Below are 14,358 nucleotides of genomic sequence, written 5' to 3' on the forward strand. Positions count from 1 at the left end.
CCCCCATCTCACCCCCTTGCCCTCCCCCACATTTTTGCTCGGCACTCGCATTCCACATTAATTCACACGATTTATTTTTTATTATCACTCACATGATTTTTAAATCGATTAATTTAACAATTCATTTTGACGATTTTTTTTATTGCACCAATCGGTGGAATTTATTTTTTTTTTATAGGGGATTAGGGATTTTTTAAGGAATAATTTAACAATTGATTTTTGGGGTTTATCCCGTCGGATGTTAATTATTGGGATGATTTTTTAAATGAATAATTTTGCGATTTATTTTGACCGGTTTTTAGATTGTAAAAATCATTGAAATAAATTTATAGATGCCGATTAATTAATTCTTGTTTTTTATTATCACTTGTTGATTGGATATTTCAACTGGCAATTATCGAAAATGTCAGGAGGAGACATGACGCCATGTTTTTTTTTTTTTGCAGATACAAAAGAAGAGGAGAATAATAGCCCGAGTGCAGTGTCGAAATATAAAAAACGAGTGCCCAAAACCGATGTGCGATGAGCCAGTATTATTACCCGGGAGATGTTGTAAATCATGCCCTGGAGATTACAGTGAGTAATACGAAATTAATTGAGTTGAATAAAAAAAAATAAAAAGCGACATTCCACTGAATTTCGTAAAATTCCCAAAAATTTTTGGCGAATTTCTAAAAATTCCAAAACGCGAAACGAAGTGGAAATTCTGAAGAATTACGAAAAAAGTAATGAATCATTTACAATTACCGAATGTCTCGTTACGTAACAGCTACTCAGATTTTTATATTGTAGATTTCCGAAATTAAATTGTCTCTGGAAAAAAAGTCGTGTCTATTCAAAATAAAAATGAGTGGAGGGAAAGAAATCGAGTCTGAGATCGTCAGTCTATTCTGTCTACAATTCGAAGAATTACCGCAGTGCAAGGTTAATCAATAGTTGACAGCTCGAGTTATTCGATTTAACGCGTTACATCATCAATATAATTCATATTATTTCACATTAAAATTCAATTAAATCTGTGTCCCATGCGTGAGGAATTCCCACCGACAAAATTCCACTCAGATTATCGATTTTTTTTTCACCTGCGATTTTCATTCCGCGATTTTCATTCCGCGATTTTCATTCCGCGATTTTAGAAACGATTTTGAAAATGCGATCGAGAAAAATCGCGATAAATTTATCATTACGAAGAAAAAAAAAATGAGGATTTATGGATTTGTTAAATATTTTTTAATTACACTCTTGTAAAACTGAATAATTCAAATAAATCATATTCATAATATAATTTAAATATCAGACCGCACATTTATTCCAATCTGTCGAGTACCCATGGCCTCTTTCCGATAGATATTGTAAATCTGTGATATCATTATTTATTATCCCATAAAAAAAAACATATAATTTGTCGAAGTATGTTAATGGAAGGATTTTTTATGACTTGTGTGCATGTAAAACTAGAAGTCGCATCAAAGGAATGAAGTGTGTGAGAGGAGAAAAAAAATCGCTAAGAATCGGTGAATGATTAAGAGATCCGTAGAATAATAAATATTTATTGAACAAAAAGGGAAAAAATCATTCAATAATAAGAGTCACGAAATGAAGTTAAAACCAGAAGAGCAATCGCGCGTGAGATTGATCGTGAGACACGACTTGTCACCGGGGGAATGCCAACGGGAGCGATCACCGATAAATGATTTATAACCGCAATTGGTTTCGCAATGTTAACATAAATAAAAAGTTAACAGGGGAGAAAACAGTGCGATTATCGTATTTCTCCGTTAGCATTTTGTTATTCTCCCCTTGGAACTTGAAATTGGCGCCGTTTTGTCGACGGGGATTCCCCATTTTAATCGGTGGTCCATTTCGCCATCTTGTATTCAAACAGAATTATTATTAATACGTGTATCTCATTTATCGTCATCGAAATTTCACGGTGGATTTGGAAAACTCTGAGAAATCGCATGCAACGAAGACACGCAACGGAAGTTGAGCAGTCGGGTGCTGCGCACCGAGGGGATACGATGCAGATTCATGCGCACATGCTTTTATCATAATAAGAAATCGTTGAAATGAGACTGATATCCCATTGGTCCATATAATCACCATTCGATTATATTCGAGGCGGGAAATTTGAATGCGACGCGCAGAGATTATCGAAATATTACAGAGAATATTTTCACCGCGACTCTTGGATTTTTGGGGAAAATGCGGAAGTAAAGGGGGGAATCCCACGTCTGGCGCCGACCATTGGTTGAATCGATAAAGAAGAAAATGAACGACGAAAAGTTGTGAAAAAACCTAACAAGCATTGGATAAAAAAATTGGAGGGAATAAAGAGGGCAAAGACTGTGTGCTCCGATTATGGTTGGATGGAAAACCAGTTTTCCATACTTGGCTTTGAATTTAACCGAATCGGGCGATCTGTCCAACGTAAAACGATCTCCCAACGCTCTCAATATAGTCGCAAACCTGTAAACTGTTTTTTTATTATTATTTAGGGTTTCAAAACTTTTTTTTTCCCCACGTACAATTTTATTTTTCCATTTAATTCCTGGATATCGACTTTGTATTGATTATTTGTTCTAAAATTAATTTGAAATGCTCACCGAGACAACGAAGAACTGAACGCATCAGGATAATCAGCAGAATCAACTCAAATCTGCAAAAATGCTCATCTTTTGTTGAATGATTAGACTTGAACAAAGCAATTGACAATAATTTTAACGGTCAATCCGAACAATTGGATGAGAACGAAGGATTCAACATGATTGCGTGTACGTGACACACAGCACGATCCGCGAGAAATAATGAATATCAATAAAAATAAAAGGATAAAAAAAAACATTACCCGACACTGTCAATAGTAATGAATAATTCATAGATTAAATGTTCAAGCGTAATTATTATAAAACAGCATAGCACTTATTTCGTTAGCATAATTATTGTAGTTTACGTTGCGGAGAGAAATTTACTTGATTGCTCCATTTAGTTTATAAAATGCCGTTGAGTATTATAAATTCCCTAATTTACCGTGGAATTTTTATGTCTATCAATTTAAATCGTAAATTATTGTAATTTATTACCATTTTTTTTTTCTCTTCAACCGCACATTAATGTTTACCATTTCTTGTGATTCGGATGCACTCGCTCGGTTGGATAAATGCCAATAAATCGATCGATATTCGCATTAAGAGCGAAATGTGCGCATCGGCGTCAAAAAACCCCAGGAATAGCAGTCGACGATGTGATTTCATACTGCAGTTATATTTCAACGTCAGATTAGACACGTGAGATCATCGTAAACTCGTCTTGATATTATGAACAGTAGGTTATCTCCGGAATGGGTAAACAAGTGGGGGATATTATCTCATGGGGAGATAGCCAGGGAAATTTACGTTTTCAAATTCCACTTGGCCACCGATTTTGCCCCGTCTCTTAATTGGACATGAGCGAATCAGATTTTGGCACCAGAAATCACTCCCCCCTCAATCCCCTCCTCCCAAGCACGATTCATCAAAAAAAAAAAAAAAAACCCCTGAGAAATCCCTAAAAACGGATTTTTATCCTAGAGATCTAGGGATTTTTTTTTTCGCTGCCCTAGCGGAATTAGTGAGAGTCATTTTTACTGGGAAAATTTAAAAGAGGGAAAATAAAATTTTTAGGTATGAATGAAAAATTCCTTCATTTTCCTCGAGAGACCGAATATGAAAATGTTTTGTAAAAAATTAATGATTCGAGAAGAAAAATAAGAGAAATAAGAAGAAGAACTGAACGTCCTCCAGGAAATCACAAGAGCCCCCTCCATCGGCTATAATTGTCGCCCCGTTGTCCGGCAAATGAGCCGTGCGTCGTGATAATAAATAAAAAAATAATCAGAAATCGAATAATATGAGAAGAATGCAAAATGGTAGGGAAGTCGGGCGCGACGGTTTAGCGCCATGGCGCCGGTTATATTACCGCATGGCGTCACTTCGATTGAACCGTGCGCAATCTAAATGTAAATATTAGCATGCATAATGATTGGATACCAGGGGGAAGGGGTGGTAAATAGTGGGAGAATTAAAAGCGATGCGGAGAATAGAATTGATCGAGCCAACATGCAACCAAAATAATAACAAATTAAATAATCCATAAAATTTACCAATTAAAAATTCTAATTACACCGCATCAGCCTGATTACAGTCCCACCGTGTAATTACTCCATCATTCAATTAGGAAATTCATCAAGAATAGAAAAAATTGTCATGACCATTTCTTTTTATCCAGCTGTCTATTGCCTTCATGAGCTTTCGCATAAGTCCATTTTTTTTCATTTCCATCGAAACCGGGGATACGGGTTTTCTCTTTTTTTAGGGCGGCTATGGGAGGGGGTGAACTCTATCTACTCACGTGCCAATGATAATGATCGATAAGACTCTGGCGCAATTCCAATGAGCAAATTCCGAGACTTCTCTTTGCACTTTAATTCTTCAACTTACTGCTGGATTTCAAATAATTCAGTGTGTGTGAATATTTTTTTTCATTGGACGTGATGTGTGTGGGGAAGCTGTTAATTAAAACATCAGTGAAGATCATGAATTTTTATTATTTATTTTTCAGGCGCGGAGATTGTTCATGATTTGCCCATTCAGCAGACTTTGGAGGAGGAGGAGAGAAGTTTGAAACGTGAGTTTATGGAGAATATTATTTTGATTAACAGGTGATATCGATTCCGTCGAAAAGCTGGAAAAATTTTTATTGAAAACCGCTAGTCTTTCAAACGTGAGACCTCTCATTTCTTGAATAGTTCACGCATGCGCCCTCTGCCCGCACACTAACCTTGGGATTCCCCCTTGTCCGCAAAAAATGGGAAACCCCATTGAGAATGTGCACTGACACCTGCGCGAGCAAGTGTCCGCGATTTTCTATGACAAATAGGAGGTACATACCTTCGAGGTCATTGATGCAATCCAGAAAGTCCCCAGGTGATGCACCTCCTGGCTTCCATCCTCACTATTTCTCGTTCCTCCAGATTTCGCCACCCTGATAAGCAGCAGAACCTCGCGTCATCTCCACGACGAAGCGTCCGAGACAAATCCTTCAATCGCTTCGTACGTGGCAGCCGGACGCTTCACCTTCCACCGCAAGAACCTGTACTACTCGTTCACCCTGGGCGCATCGACACCCCGCCCCAGGAGTCTCCAGTTCATCGACGATGAGGGATCGATCCTGGAGGAGCAAATAATTGATCCAATCGGTGGAGCTTATCAGAACGCCACCGGTAAGCTGTGCGGAGTGTGGAGAAGAGTCCCGAGGGATTACCGGAAGATTCTCCGAGAGGAGCAGCTCTTCGTCTCCCTCATCTGGGAGACAACGACAACGACTATGATGACCACGACTGTCACATCGACGATGTCCACGTCATCGCTTACCGGACAGCTGGCCAGATACAAGGCCCTGTCCACTGAACAATTCTCATCACTTCTGGAGCCGACTATGGGTGTTGACAGGACGATGATGACAGGATCATCAGCCACAGCCATTATTTCCGTCAGCTCGACGTCAGCGCCCTCAATCCACGTCTCCCTCGCCTTCAACGGAGTTTTCTTCCCAGAAGACATCGTCGATGTTCCCCTGATCGTGATCATTGAGCACGTTGAAAAGGACTACGTCCTCCTGACGGAGGAGATCACCATCAAGAAGCCATCGAATGACATCAACTTCGGAGAAGTCCGTTCGGCCCTCTCAGGTGCAGACCTGCGTCTGCTGTCCCGTGGCAAATTGTACATCACCATTGCCTCGAGGAAGGATTCTCAGGCGTTGAGACTGGCAGGGCCCATTGGTCCGCGCACCAGCTGCGACGTCTTCCAAGCGCTTCTCGCGCCTGAATCGGGGACTGAGGGCTCGGGCCTGGCCTGGGCCTTTCTGGATCGCTTTGGTGCTCTCCGATATGGCATGAAACTCGCTGGAATTGACGATAAGAATCCCATGGTGACTCTCGTGGATGACGGTGTCAAGAGGAAAACCGAACTTGAGGATCTCACGGCATCTTTGATTGCGGGGACCAATGGAAATGGAACATTGGAGCGACCGGGCCCTAGATTACTGGAGCCACTGTTCAAAGGTGAATTGGGAGTGGTGGTTAATTCTCCTTTAGGATCGACTCTGAGGGGAAGACTTATGCAGCGTCCCGTGGCAGAGGCCAAGGACACATCGACGCCATTTCTGTTGAGGCCCGCCGGAAGTAATGGTAATGTGGGTCTTATCTGGCTGGCAATTGATGCAGACTGTGTACTTCATTATGAGCTAGAGGTTGGAGGGCTTCCAGAGGAGGTCAACGATGACGACGATGACGATGAGGAGGAGGCGAGTCTCAGGTTGTACCTGGAGACGATGCCCCTGCTGGCTCAGGGTGCCCCCGTCTCCCGGAGGCTTCTCGAGGAGTTCAATGGAAATGTTCTCGAGGGATCAGTCACTGGACTCTCACCCATTGAACTTTACAGAATTGACTCGGGGATAGGCTTCCTGGAGGTGATGGCTGTCAACAAAAATGTCAGCACCAAAATGCTAAAGGGCCAGTTCAAGACTCGGGCCCCGCTCAGCTGTCTCCCCCATTACGCAGATAATGATGTCGCTAGTGTAATGGTTTATAGCTTGCATCCTTCGAGTGCGGAGATCGAGACAGCCAGTTGCTTCCACGAGACGAGATTTTACGAGGAGGGTATACAGTGGACGGCCAAGAGCGATCCCTGCTTGATGTGTCATTGCCACAGGGGTGTTGCCAAGTGTGATACAGTGCCATGTCCACCTATCAATTGTCCGGCTTACAGGAGAGCCAGGGCACCACCTGGTCATTGCTGCTCCGTTTGTCTAGGTGACTATCATCGAATAATCTTGAAAATCCGTCAAACTGTCAATCCTCGACGTAATTATCATTTTAATCGTTCTTTTTGAAGGACTACCTCCTGATAACTTCACAACAGAGAATCCTCCGCGGACGACCCCCGGGTCTAAAACCACGGAGGATACCAACAGTGTTGGTGCCTTCAAGGGTTGTACACTAGCTGGACAATTTCATGTTGCTGGAGCGTCATGGCATCCTTATCTACCTCCTGCAGGCTTCGACACTTGCGCCATATGCACTTGTGACGTAAGTACTGTCACAATCATTGAGTTCACGATTTTATTCCATATGTCGATGTTGTTCTATCATTGATTTTCACAGCCTGTGAGCCTTGAAGTTCGTTGCCCCAGGGTGCAGTGTCCCACCCTCGACTGCGACGAAAAAATAGCTGTTCGACCGGACAAGAAGGCATGCTGCAGGCAGTGCCCCCTGGTCAGTGTCATCCCCATTGGTGGCACCAATCCACCAGCGACAAATCCGGGAGGTGATGGATGTCTACCCAAGGATCAAGCTGACTCTCTCCACATGTACGCAGCAAAGCGCACACCTGAGGAGATATTAGCTGATGGAGGGTGCAAATATCCCATGGGGGGTCCGTACGAAAATGGAAAGGAGTGGCATCCCAAAATTCACTCTCATGGAGAAATCAAATGCGTCAAGTGTCGGTGCAAGGTAATTTACCAAAAATACGTGTGGTTATTCTAGATTTAAAAATAAATAATTAATCACAGTCAAAATTTCTCATCGCCTGAAAAAACCCTTTCTGTCGCTCATATGAACGATATTTTTCGGGTATTCCCCAACCAAAAATTGGAATAATCAGAAGTCAAACCATTGGACAATATTTTTCAACCAATTCTTGTAGACGACAATCGATTTTTTAATTATTCTGTAACAGGTTTAAATACTCCATGAATTATTTTCACCAGTCGTGACCCATAAAATGGAACCGACGCGCATGAGATTATTCGGGGATTCCCCCAATCATATAATGACCACAGCGAGAGACAAGACGTTGACACAACAAACTTAGCGACAGGAAAAAGCAATGAGGCGATCGGAAGTCTTAAAATTGACAATTTTTTTTCGCAGAACGGCGAAGTGAGATGCGACCGGAAACGATGTCCCAGGTCCCTCTGCAATTCAATAGCCAACCAATTGAAACGCGGCGAACGTATTCCGGATGCTGACGACTGCTGTACCACCCAGTGCAGACGCGCACGCAGACATCATCGCAATCATCGCAATAATCATCATCATCATCAACAGACACGTCATCATGCATCATCCAAGAACCCTAAGCACTCGGTCACACCACGTGATCTCAGTTGAGCTTGTTGACAGGTTCAAAATGATGTTTTTTTTTTTCCTTTTTTTTTCTTTTGCGTTTCTTTTTGTTTTTGCGGAGAAAATAATTCCAAGGCTGTCTGTGTCATTTTCCTTAATGGAAATGGATTTGAAAAAGGTACATGTTATGGCCTTCCTGTTTTGGTAGGAAGGAAATGCGGATAAAAATCAATTTTTATAAACCTTAATTGGACTGAATTGATGCTATTCAGCTGTTTAAGGGAATGATGATAGATTGTTGCGCGTGGTAATATTTATGGTGAATTTTATTTTATTTTTTTTTTTCAATTCTGGTGTTTAAGTGGAATGCGGAATGTTGGGGGCGGGGGAGGGGGGATATCCGGCATTAAACACTGATTTTAAAATCAATTTGATCCGATTGGCTGTTGAATTGTGGCTGATGATTTTCCGATGATTTTTTCTTTTTTGACCGTCAATTATAATTTTTTCAATTAATGAAAAATTGAAGGAAAAATCAGCACATGACATCAGAAATTTTTCTGATTTTTTAATTGATTTCTCATCTTTTCATCTCTTCGGGCTCGAGATTTATGGGAAATCGGTGATTTTATTTTTTGGCGGGAATTTGAGATTTTGTAAATTTTTGAGGTTATGGAGAGATGGCGGGATGATTCATCAGTGAAACATCTGGAAAGTCATCGCGAATGTGATTTTTTCCCCGTTCCAATTAAGCATCGAGTTGCCTTCATCTTCCATTCGGTTAACCGAGACTGCATATTTTTTTTTTTGTTAATTTTCATCAATTGGATTCTATTGAAGGGTCTGTCTATATTAACTCAAGTGTAGAAAATTGAAGGGAAGTCGTGGGACATCGGGAAGGGAAAGGGTTGTGATGATCAATCGATGATGATTATTTTTTCGATCAATCAAATTTTTTTTAACTTTGAAAAATCAACGAATTGAGAGGCGTCATTGATAAAATTCATCATCAACAATTGAACTATCAGAATTCACGATTGATTTAATGATTTATCAATCATTGATGATTACTGATTTTTAGAATGATTTTCTCGTGGAAAATGACAAGATGACCAATAGGGGAAATTTGGGATGAGTTTCAAAAAAATGACTGATCAAAAATTTGATCTGATGATTCAATTGATGATCACATCCAGACGAGTTACCCAGCAACCAAAGAAGACTGAAGAACCTCGATGGGCGTCATCGGTTTATCGTTTTATTCGATTTATTATTATTATTTTTGCTTATCTTTTACTAATTTACTTATTTTATTAATTATTACTGATAAAATATTAATCATTAATTATCTCGTTGTCATCATTAATTATCATCTATCATCTTTCAATCTTTCATACTCATTCTAGCTTCTCATATTCTCATTGTCATTTATGATATATCAATTATTGCGCGCTTGGAATTGACAGTGGGGACTAATTATTTAAAGGGTTATTCACTTTTAGATTAATTTTTCGATTTTAAATCTCGAAAACTGCGATAAAAATCGATCGTCAAAAGATATTAAAATGATTTAATACGGAATTATTGTGAGAATTATATTATTCATTGAATCCGTATCAATCGAGACGGATTCCTCAAATTTTGTTTTTTTTTTTATTTCGACGATGGAATTTTAATGATTTTTTTGAAGATTTTGTGAGCGCAAAAAAATGATCGGTCGTGTGTGAGAATGACCGCTCAAGTGAAAGAGTAAAAACCACCGGAGATTTCAATCTTTCCATGTCTTACGAAACAGTCAATTATCTCGACAATGAGAGCCTGACATTTTCCTCTAGGATCACTCGTTATTGAGATGGATGGACTTTTACGAAAGAATGTCGACAAACGTCCGCCGCTGATCAAATCCAGCAACAATTAAATATTCATCAGTCAAAGTACCAGTTTAGCGAGTAAATGGCGAGAGTAAATTGAGTGGTAACAGGTAATAACAGGGATTTTTACTTGATTACACCTCGAAAAGGTCCCGGATCTCTGAAATTATCATCTTCATTGGAAAATCCATTGCTTATCAGACAAGCTTTTGTCGCACGTCACTAACTACTTTCCACATAATTTCAATCAAAAATCACTCGAGCAGTCCATCCCATCCCCTTGCGCTCTTTTCCCTCGGGCAATTATAATCCTACGAAAAAAAAAAAATCGAAAGTGCCTTGACTCAGAAAAGTGAGAATTCCCAAAATTATCCGCCGAAAGTGGAGAATTATCTGACGGGGTCATCTCCCCTGGGCTTATATAATTTGTACTAAAATTATTCAATAACTTTTTCTTCTTGAAAATCAATAAAAAATGCAGGCCTCGTAATTTGTCCGTGACGATGCATTTGAGTATTAAATTAATTAAAACGAATTCTAAGGCATAAATTAATGGAGAAAGTTCAACTTTTGCTGGATGAAATTTGAACAAATTAGAAATGTAATGACAAGTTAACAAATCGATCGGTTAATTTAATGTTCAACGTTGAACGAGAAAGCAGAAAAAATTGTATAAATCCAAAATTGTAAAAAAACTTTTTTATTAAAATTCCAAAAAAGCTGATTAAAAAAAAAGCTGATTAAAAAAAAAAGCTGACATATTTACGAGACCCGAAATTATAAAAAAATGTAATAATGTAATTAAGGGCTATTGTACCATTGTCACAATTAATCTGATGGTAAAATAGATTTTTACGTAATATTACTATTTTTGTCCTTCACTCATTATTTTTTCGTTTACACTATATTTTTTTCTGAATGTTGAGACAGTTTGCAGATATACGTTAAAGGGAGTGGAAAAATAGCTGTGGATTTATTATGAGGAAAGTGTACGCCGATTTCAGTATTTTTCATTGAATAAAAAATTTTGAAAATGTTTAGCACTCGTGTGGTTTTATATTAATTAATTCAAAAATTTTTCAGCTCATTACCACTCCTTATTCTAGCGGTTATTTATATAATTTTTTTTTAAAGTTTACTGTGAGATTTCGCGAAGGTGAGGGCATCTTCCAGGGCCTTAAGGACCACCGCAACTTTTTTTGGTGTTGCATTCACTCCCATTACGCCGATTCTATTGATTTTCCCAGCTGTTGGGCCCAAACCGCCAGAAATTTCGACGTTAAACCTGAAAAGCAGAGGAAAATCCAAACCGTAAGTCCCAGAATCCGCATATCGACGTGGGGTGGAAAAGACTATTAAAAATTGTTAACAAAGTATAAATAAACGACAAGAAGATTTTTATCCGGAGAGTTACCTCTCGAGGCACCTCCTGGTGACGATCCCCGGGTCGACTCCGTCGGGCAGGTGAAATGCCGTGACAGTCGTCAATCGGTGATCAGGATTTTTCACTAAGAATTTCAGGCCCATCCTCGTGAGTCCCTCTTTGAGAATATCCGCAGATTCTTTGTGTCTTCTCCAGCTGTTCTCCAGGCCCTCTTCAACCAATTGGGCCAGTCCTTCTCGCAGTCCATAAATTAATGTCGCACTGATTGTGTGATGATAAATTCGGGGCTCGTCGAAGCAGTTCCAATAAGTTCCCAAGAGTTTCATATCCCAATAGTAAACGGGAATCTGGAATTTACGGGACAGAATTTTTTTCCTGTCCCAAAATTGAAATGAAATTAATATACAAATCTCGAGACTATCACTACTGATAGGATCAACCAGGGAGTTTCATTTTTCAAATGAACCATCTATCTTTACCACATTTTTTAAATAAAATATGCAACACACTTAACAATCAGTAAATTATAAGCACATTATGCAACGAGTGTGGAAAGTTCAATTTTAACGTTTGCAGAGTTACAAAAAAAAATAAAAATAAAAATAAAATAAAAATGGGACAGCGATGTGACGATTATATTAAAAATAAAATTTCCAAACAAATCGCAGATAAAATGAGCTTAACAATTTAATTTGAAGAACAATTTTCCGTTATCATTTCCAAGCGGTCGAGGCATTACTCCTGAATAATAATGAATCATTATCGTACTCTGCCCTCGGTCCAAAGGACACTGGAGTGATCCCCGGTGGTGCACCAAGTGTCTTCTGACTCCCCGTGTAAACAGCATCGACACACCAGGCGTCCATGAAGAAAGGCTCCCCTCCGAGGGATGCAACCGTGTCAACAATCAAGAGTGCGTCATACCTAGACATTCGACGGAGAAATGTCAATAAAAATAAAAAGAGTGTACCAGTAACTTGTCAATGTACACATCATCGATCACCGAGAGACTTGATTTTTCCAGAATTAAAATTATTTACTTGCGCACTAAATCCCCAACACCAATCAGCGGCTGTTTGAGGCCAGTGCTGGATTCTGCATGAGTGCAGAAAACCACTGACGGCCTGAATTTCGTCAGGGCGACCCTGAGCTCATCCAAGGTGAATGCAACTCCAAGTTCTGTTGTCAATAGTTCCACCTGTCAATTGCATCGATGCAGTGCAATTAAAAATATTAAATAATAATTATTGGTGTTGCTATTATTTTTTTTATAAGGGTGATATTAATGAAAAAAAATTCAGATGAAAAATTGATTTTTTAATGAATTTTTTGGAATAATAATAATTTTTTTTTATGGAATAATGGACTGACGTGGGCGCCAACTCTTCTGGACATGTCAGATGCTCTTTCACCCCAGATTCCTCCGTTGACGATCAGAACAGTCTCTCCAGGTTCTAGTAAATTACCCAGACACGCCTCCATACCCCCGTGCCCCGCTGCGCTTATCGCCAAGGTCAGTCTACTATCAGTTTGGAACATGTACTTGATGCCCAGTTTGATATCGTCCATCATCTAACAACAATAAACAATGGTAACTGTGATAACGGTAAAAATTCTCAGTAATAATTTCACTCTAATTAATTCCATGAATAAAATAATAACGAAAAACTCAAAATTATCGATTATTATTTTTTTTAATTAATTAAAAATTATTAAAACGTATTGATATGAAATATTGAGGATAAATTGCGGTAAAATTCTCGATTCGACCGTCGATTACGGAAATCACGGAATTTTTTAATTGGAGAAGAAAAATTACGAAGTCATGAAAAAAATTTGGAATATCTGCGGGAGTCACTGCTTTTTATTCTTGTTAACGATTTTTTAATAATAAACAAAAAAACCTTTAATATTTCCGGGTGCAAATGTCCGATGACTGGATTTTTGAGAGATTCGAGAACTCTTGGGGAGCAGTTGCTGGGGCCGGGGCTGAAGAGCAATCGATCCTGGGGTACGACAAGGGGTTGAAGAAGCTCCACAGGTGGGGGTTTCACTCCCCCAAATTTTTTAATTAATCCCGAGTAATCCGACATTTCAATTTTCCATGGGACGATCGTTTCACTCGGACAGACTCAATGACACTGAATTAGGATGGGGACGTCTTCTGTCCTGATAAGAAGAAAAACACTGATAACCCCCGACATGCCTCCACTTCATGGAATTTTCTTATTATCATTCCGGTGGAGATAATAACAAATCTTCTAAAATTGTTTACGAAGAATAATTAACATTTTCGTACCCTCCGGGAGAAATAATGACTAGCCAAATAAATTGACTATTGATTAATTATTAATTATTCATTTAAATTCATCAATGGATTGATTAAAAATACGAGAGTAGTAACGAGTGCTTGAGGTGAAATTTCTTCTGGGTAATCTGGGAATTTCGATTTTTTAAATATTTGTTTTGGATTTTTTTTTTTTGAACTCGAGGAGTTGCCGTGGGCCCTCGAAATTCCTCGAGGATCATTCGCCCCTGGGGGCGCAACAAGTGGCAGGACTTCAACAGGTGGTGATTTCAATGCCCCGAGGATTACGATATTTGTTTAGGCCAACACCTCAGGGTAATAAAAAAATCACTGGAGGGTAGATAGCCCGATCACTTGTCACAAAAAAAAAAAAATGATAATATCCCTTTCCATACCCACAATTAAAAAAAATAAACATAAAATAAATTTTTAATTAAACAAATTAAATAAATAAAACGAAAAAAATTGGATTCACTGAGCTCACGGGATTATTCAAATTTTCGGGAATTGCCGCGCGAGAAATGTCGAGATTTTGAAAAATTATCGATTGATAAATTTTTGATTGTCCATCAGCTGTCTCCATCTGGTGGCGCTACCTTTTACTTCTCATCTTGAAAAACATTGG

The 14,358-nt window shown here is 39.1% G+C and overlaps 2 protein-coding genes across 2 annotated transcripts in view; one reads left to right on the top strand and one right to left on the bottom strand.

Annotated features, from left to right (window-relative positions):
- The window catches only part of sog (short gastrulation), a 29,737-nt gene extending 19,368 nt beyond the window's left edge, over positions 1–10,369 (top strand). The window contains exons 3-8 of the mRNA XM_011308961.1: positions 447–576; positions 4,600–4,665; positions 5,012–6,853; positions 6,936–7,129; positions 7,205–7,555; positions 7,976–10,369. Coding sequence (XP_011307263.1) covers positions 447–576; positions 4,600–4,665; positions 5,012–6,853; positions 6,936–7,129; positions 7,205–7,555; positions 7,976–8,215 — 2,823 coding nt within the window. The 3' untranslated portion in view covers positions 8,216–10,369. The remainder of the gene's footprint in view (positions 1–446; positions 577–4,599; positions 4,666–5,011; positions 6,854–6,935; positions 7,130–7,204; positions 7,556–7,975) is intronic.
- A 579-nt stretch (positions 10,370–10,948) lies between these two features.
- Positions 10,949–13,576, bottom strand: Agxt (Alanine-glyoxylate aminotransferase). The gene is made up of 6 exons (XM_011308962.1): positions 13,330–13,576; positions 12,797–12,997; positions 12,466–12,623; positions 12,194–12,349; positions 11,456–11,800; positions 10,949–11,326 (listed from the first exon to the last, which is right to left on the bottom strand). Exons 1-6 carry the CDS (start codon positions 13,516–13,518, stop codon positions 11,170–11,172), a joined length of 1,206 nt encoding a protein of 401 aa, XP_011307264.1. The 5' UTR covers positions 13,519–13,576; the 3' UTR covers positions 10,949–11,169.
- Positions 13,577–14,358: the final 782 nt, after the last annotated feature.

The sequence above is a fragment of the Fopius arisanus genome, unplaced genomic scaffold, assembly GCF_000806365.1.
Source record: "Fopius arisanus strain USDA-PBARC FA_bdor unplaced genomic scaffold, ASM80636v1 scaffold00064, whole genome shotgun sequence".
NCBI classification, from domain to species: Eukaryota; Metazoa; Arthropoda; class Insecta; order Hymenoptera; family Braconidae; genus Fopius; species Fopius arisanus.

Excerpts from the sequence above, each read along its gene's own strand:
- Agxt (XM_011308962.1), bottom strand. The coding sequence starts at position 13,518 with ATGTCGGATTACTCGGGATTAATTAAAAAATTTGGGGGAGTGAAACCC. Across the intron at positions 12,998-13,329 it reads TGCACCCGGAAATATTAAAG|ATGATGGACGATATCAAACT; the intron begins GTTTTTTTGTTT and ends TATTGTTGTTAG. Across the intron at positions 11,327-11,455 it reads ACCAGGAGGTGCCTCGAGAG|GTTTAACGTCGAAATTTCTG; the intron begins GTAACTCTCCGG and ends TCTGCTTTTCAG.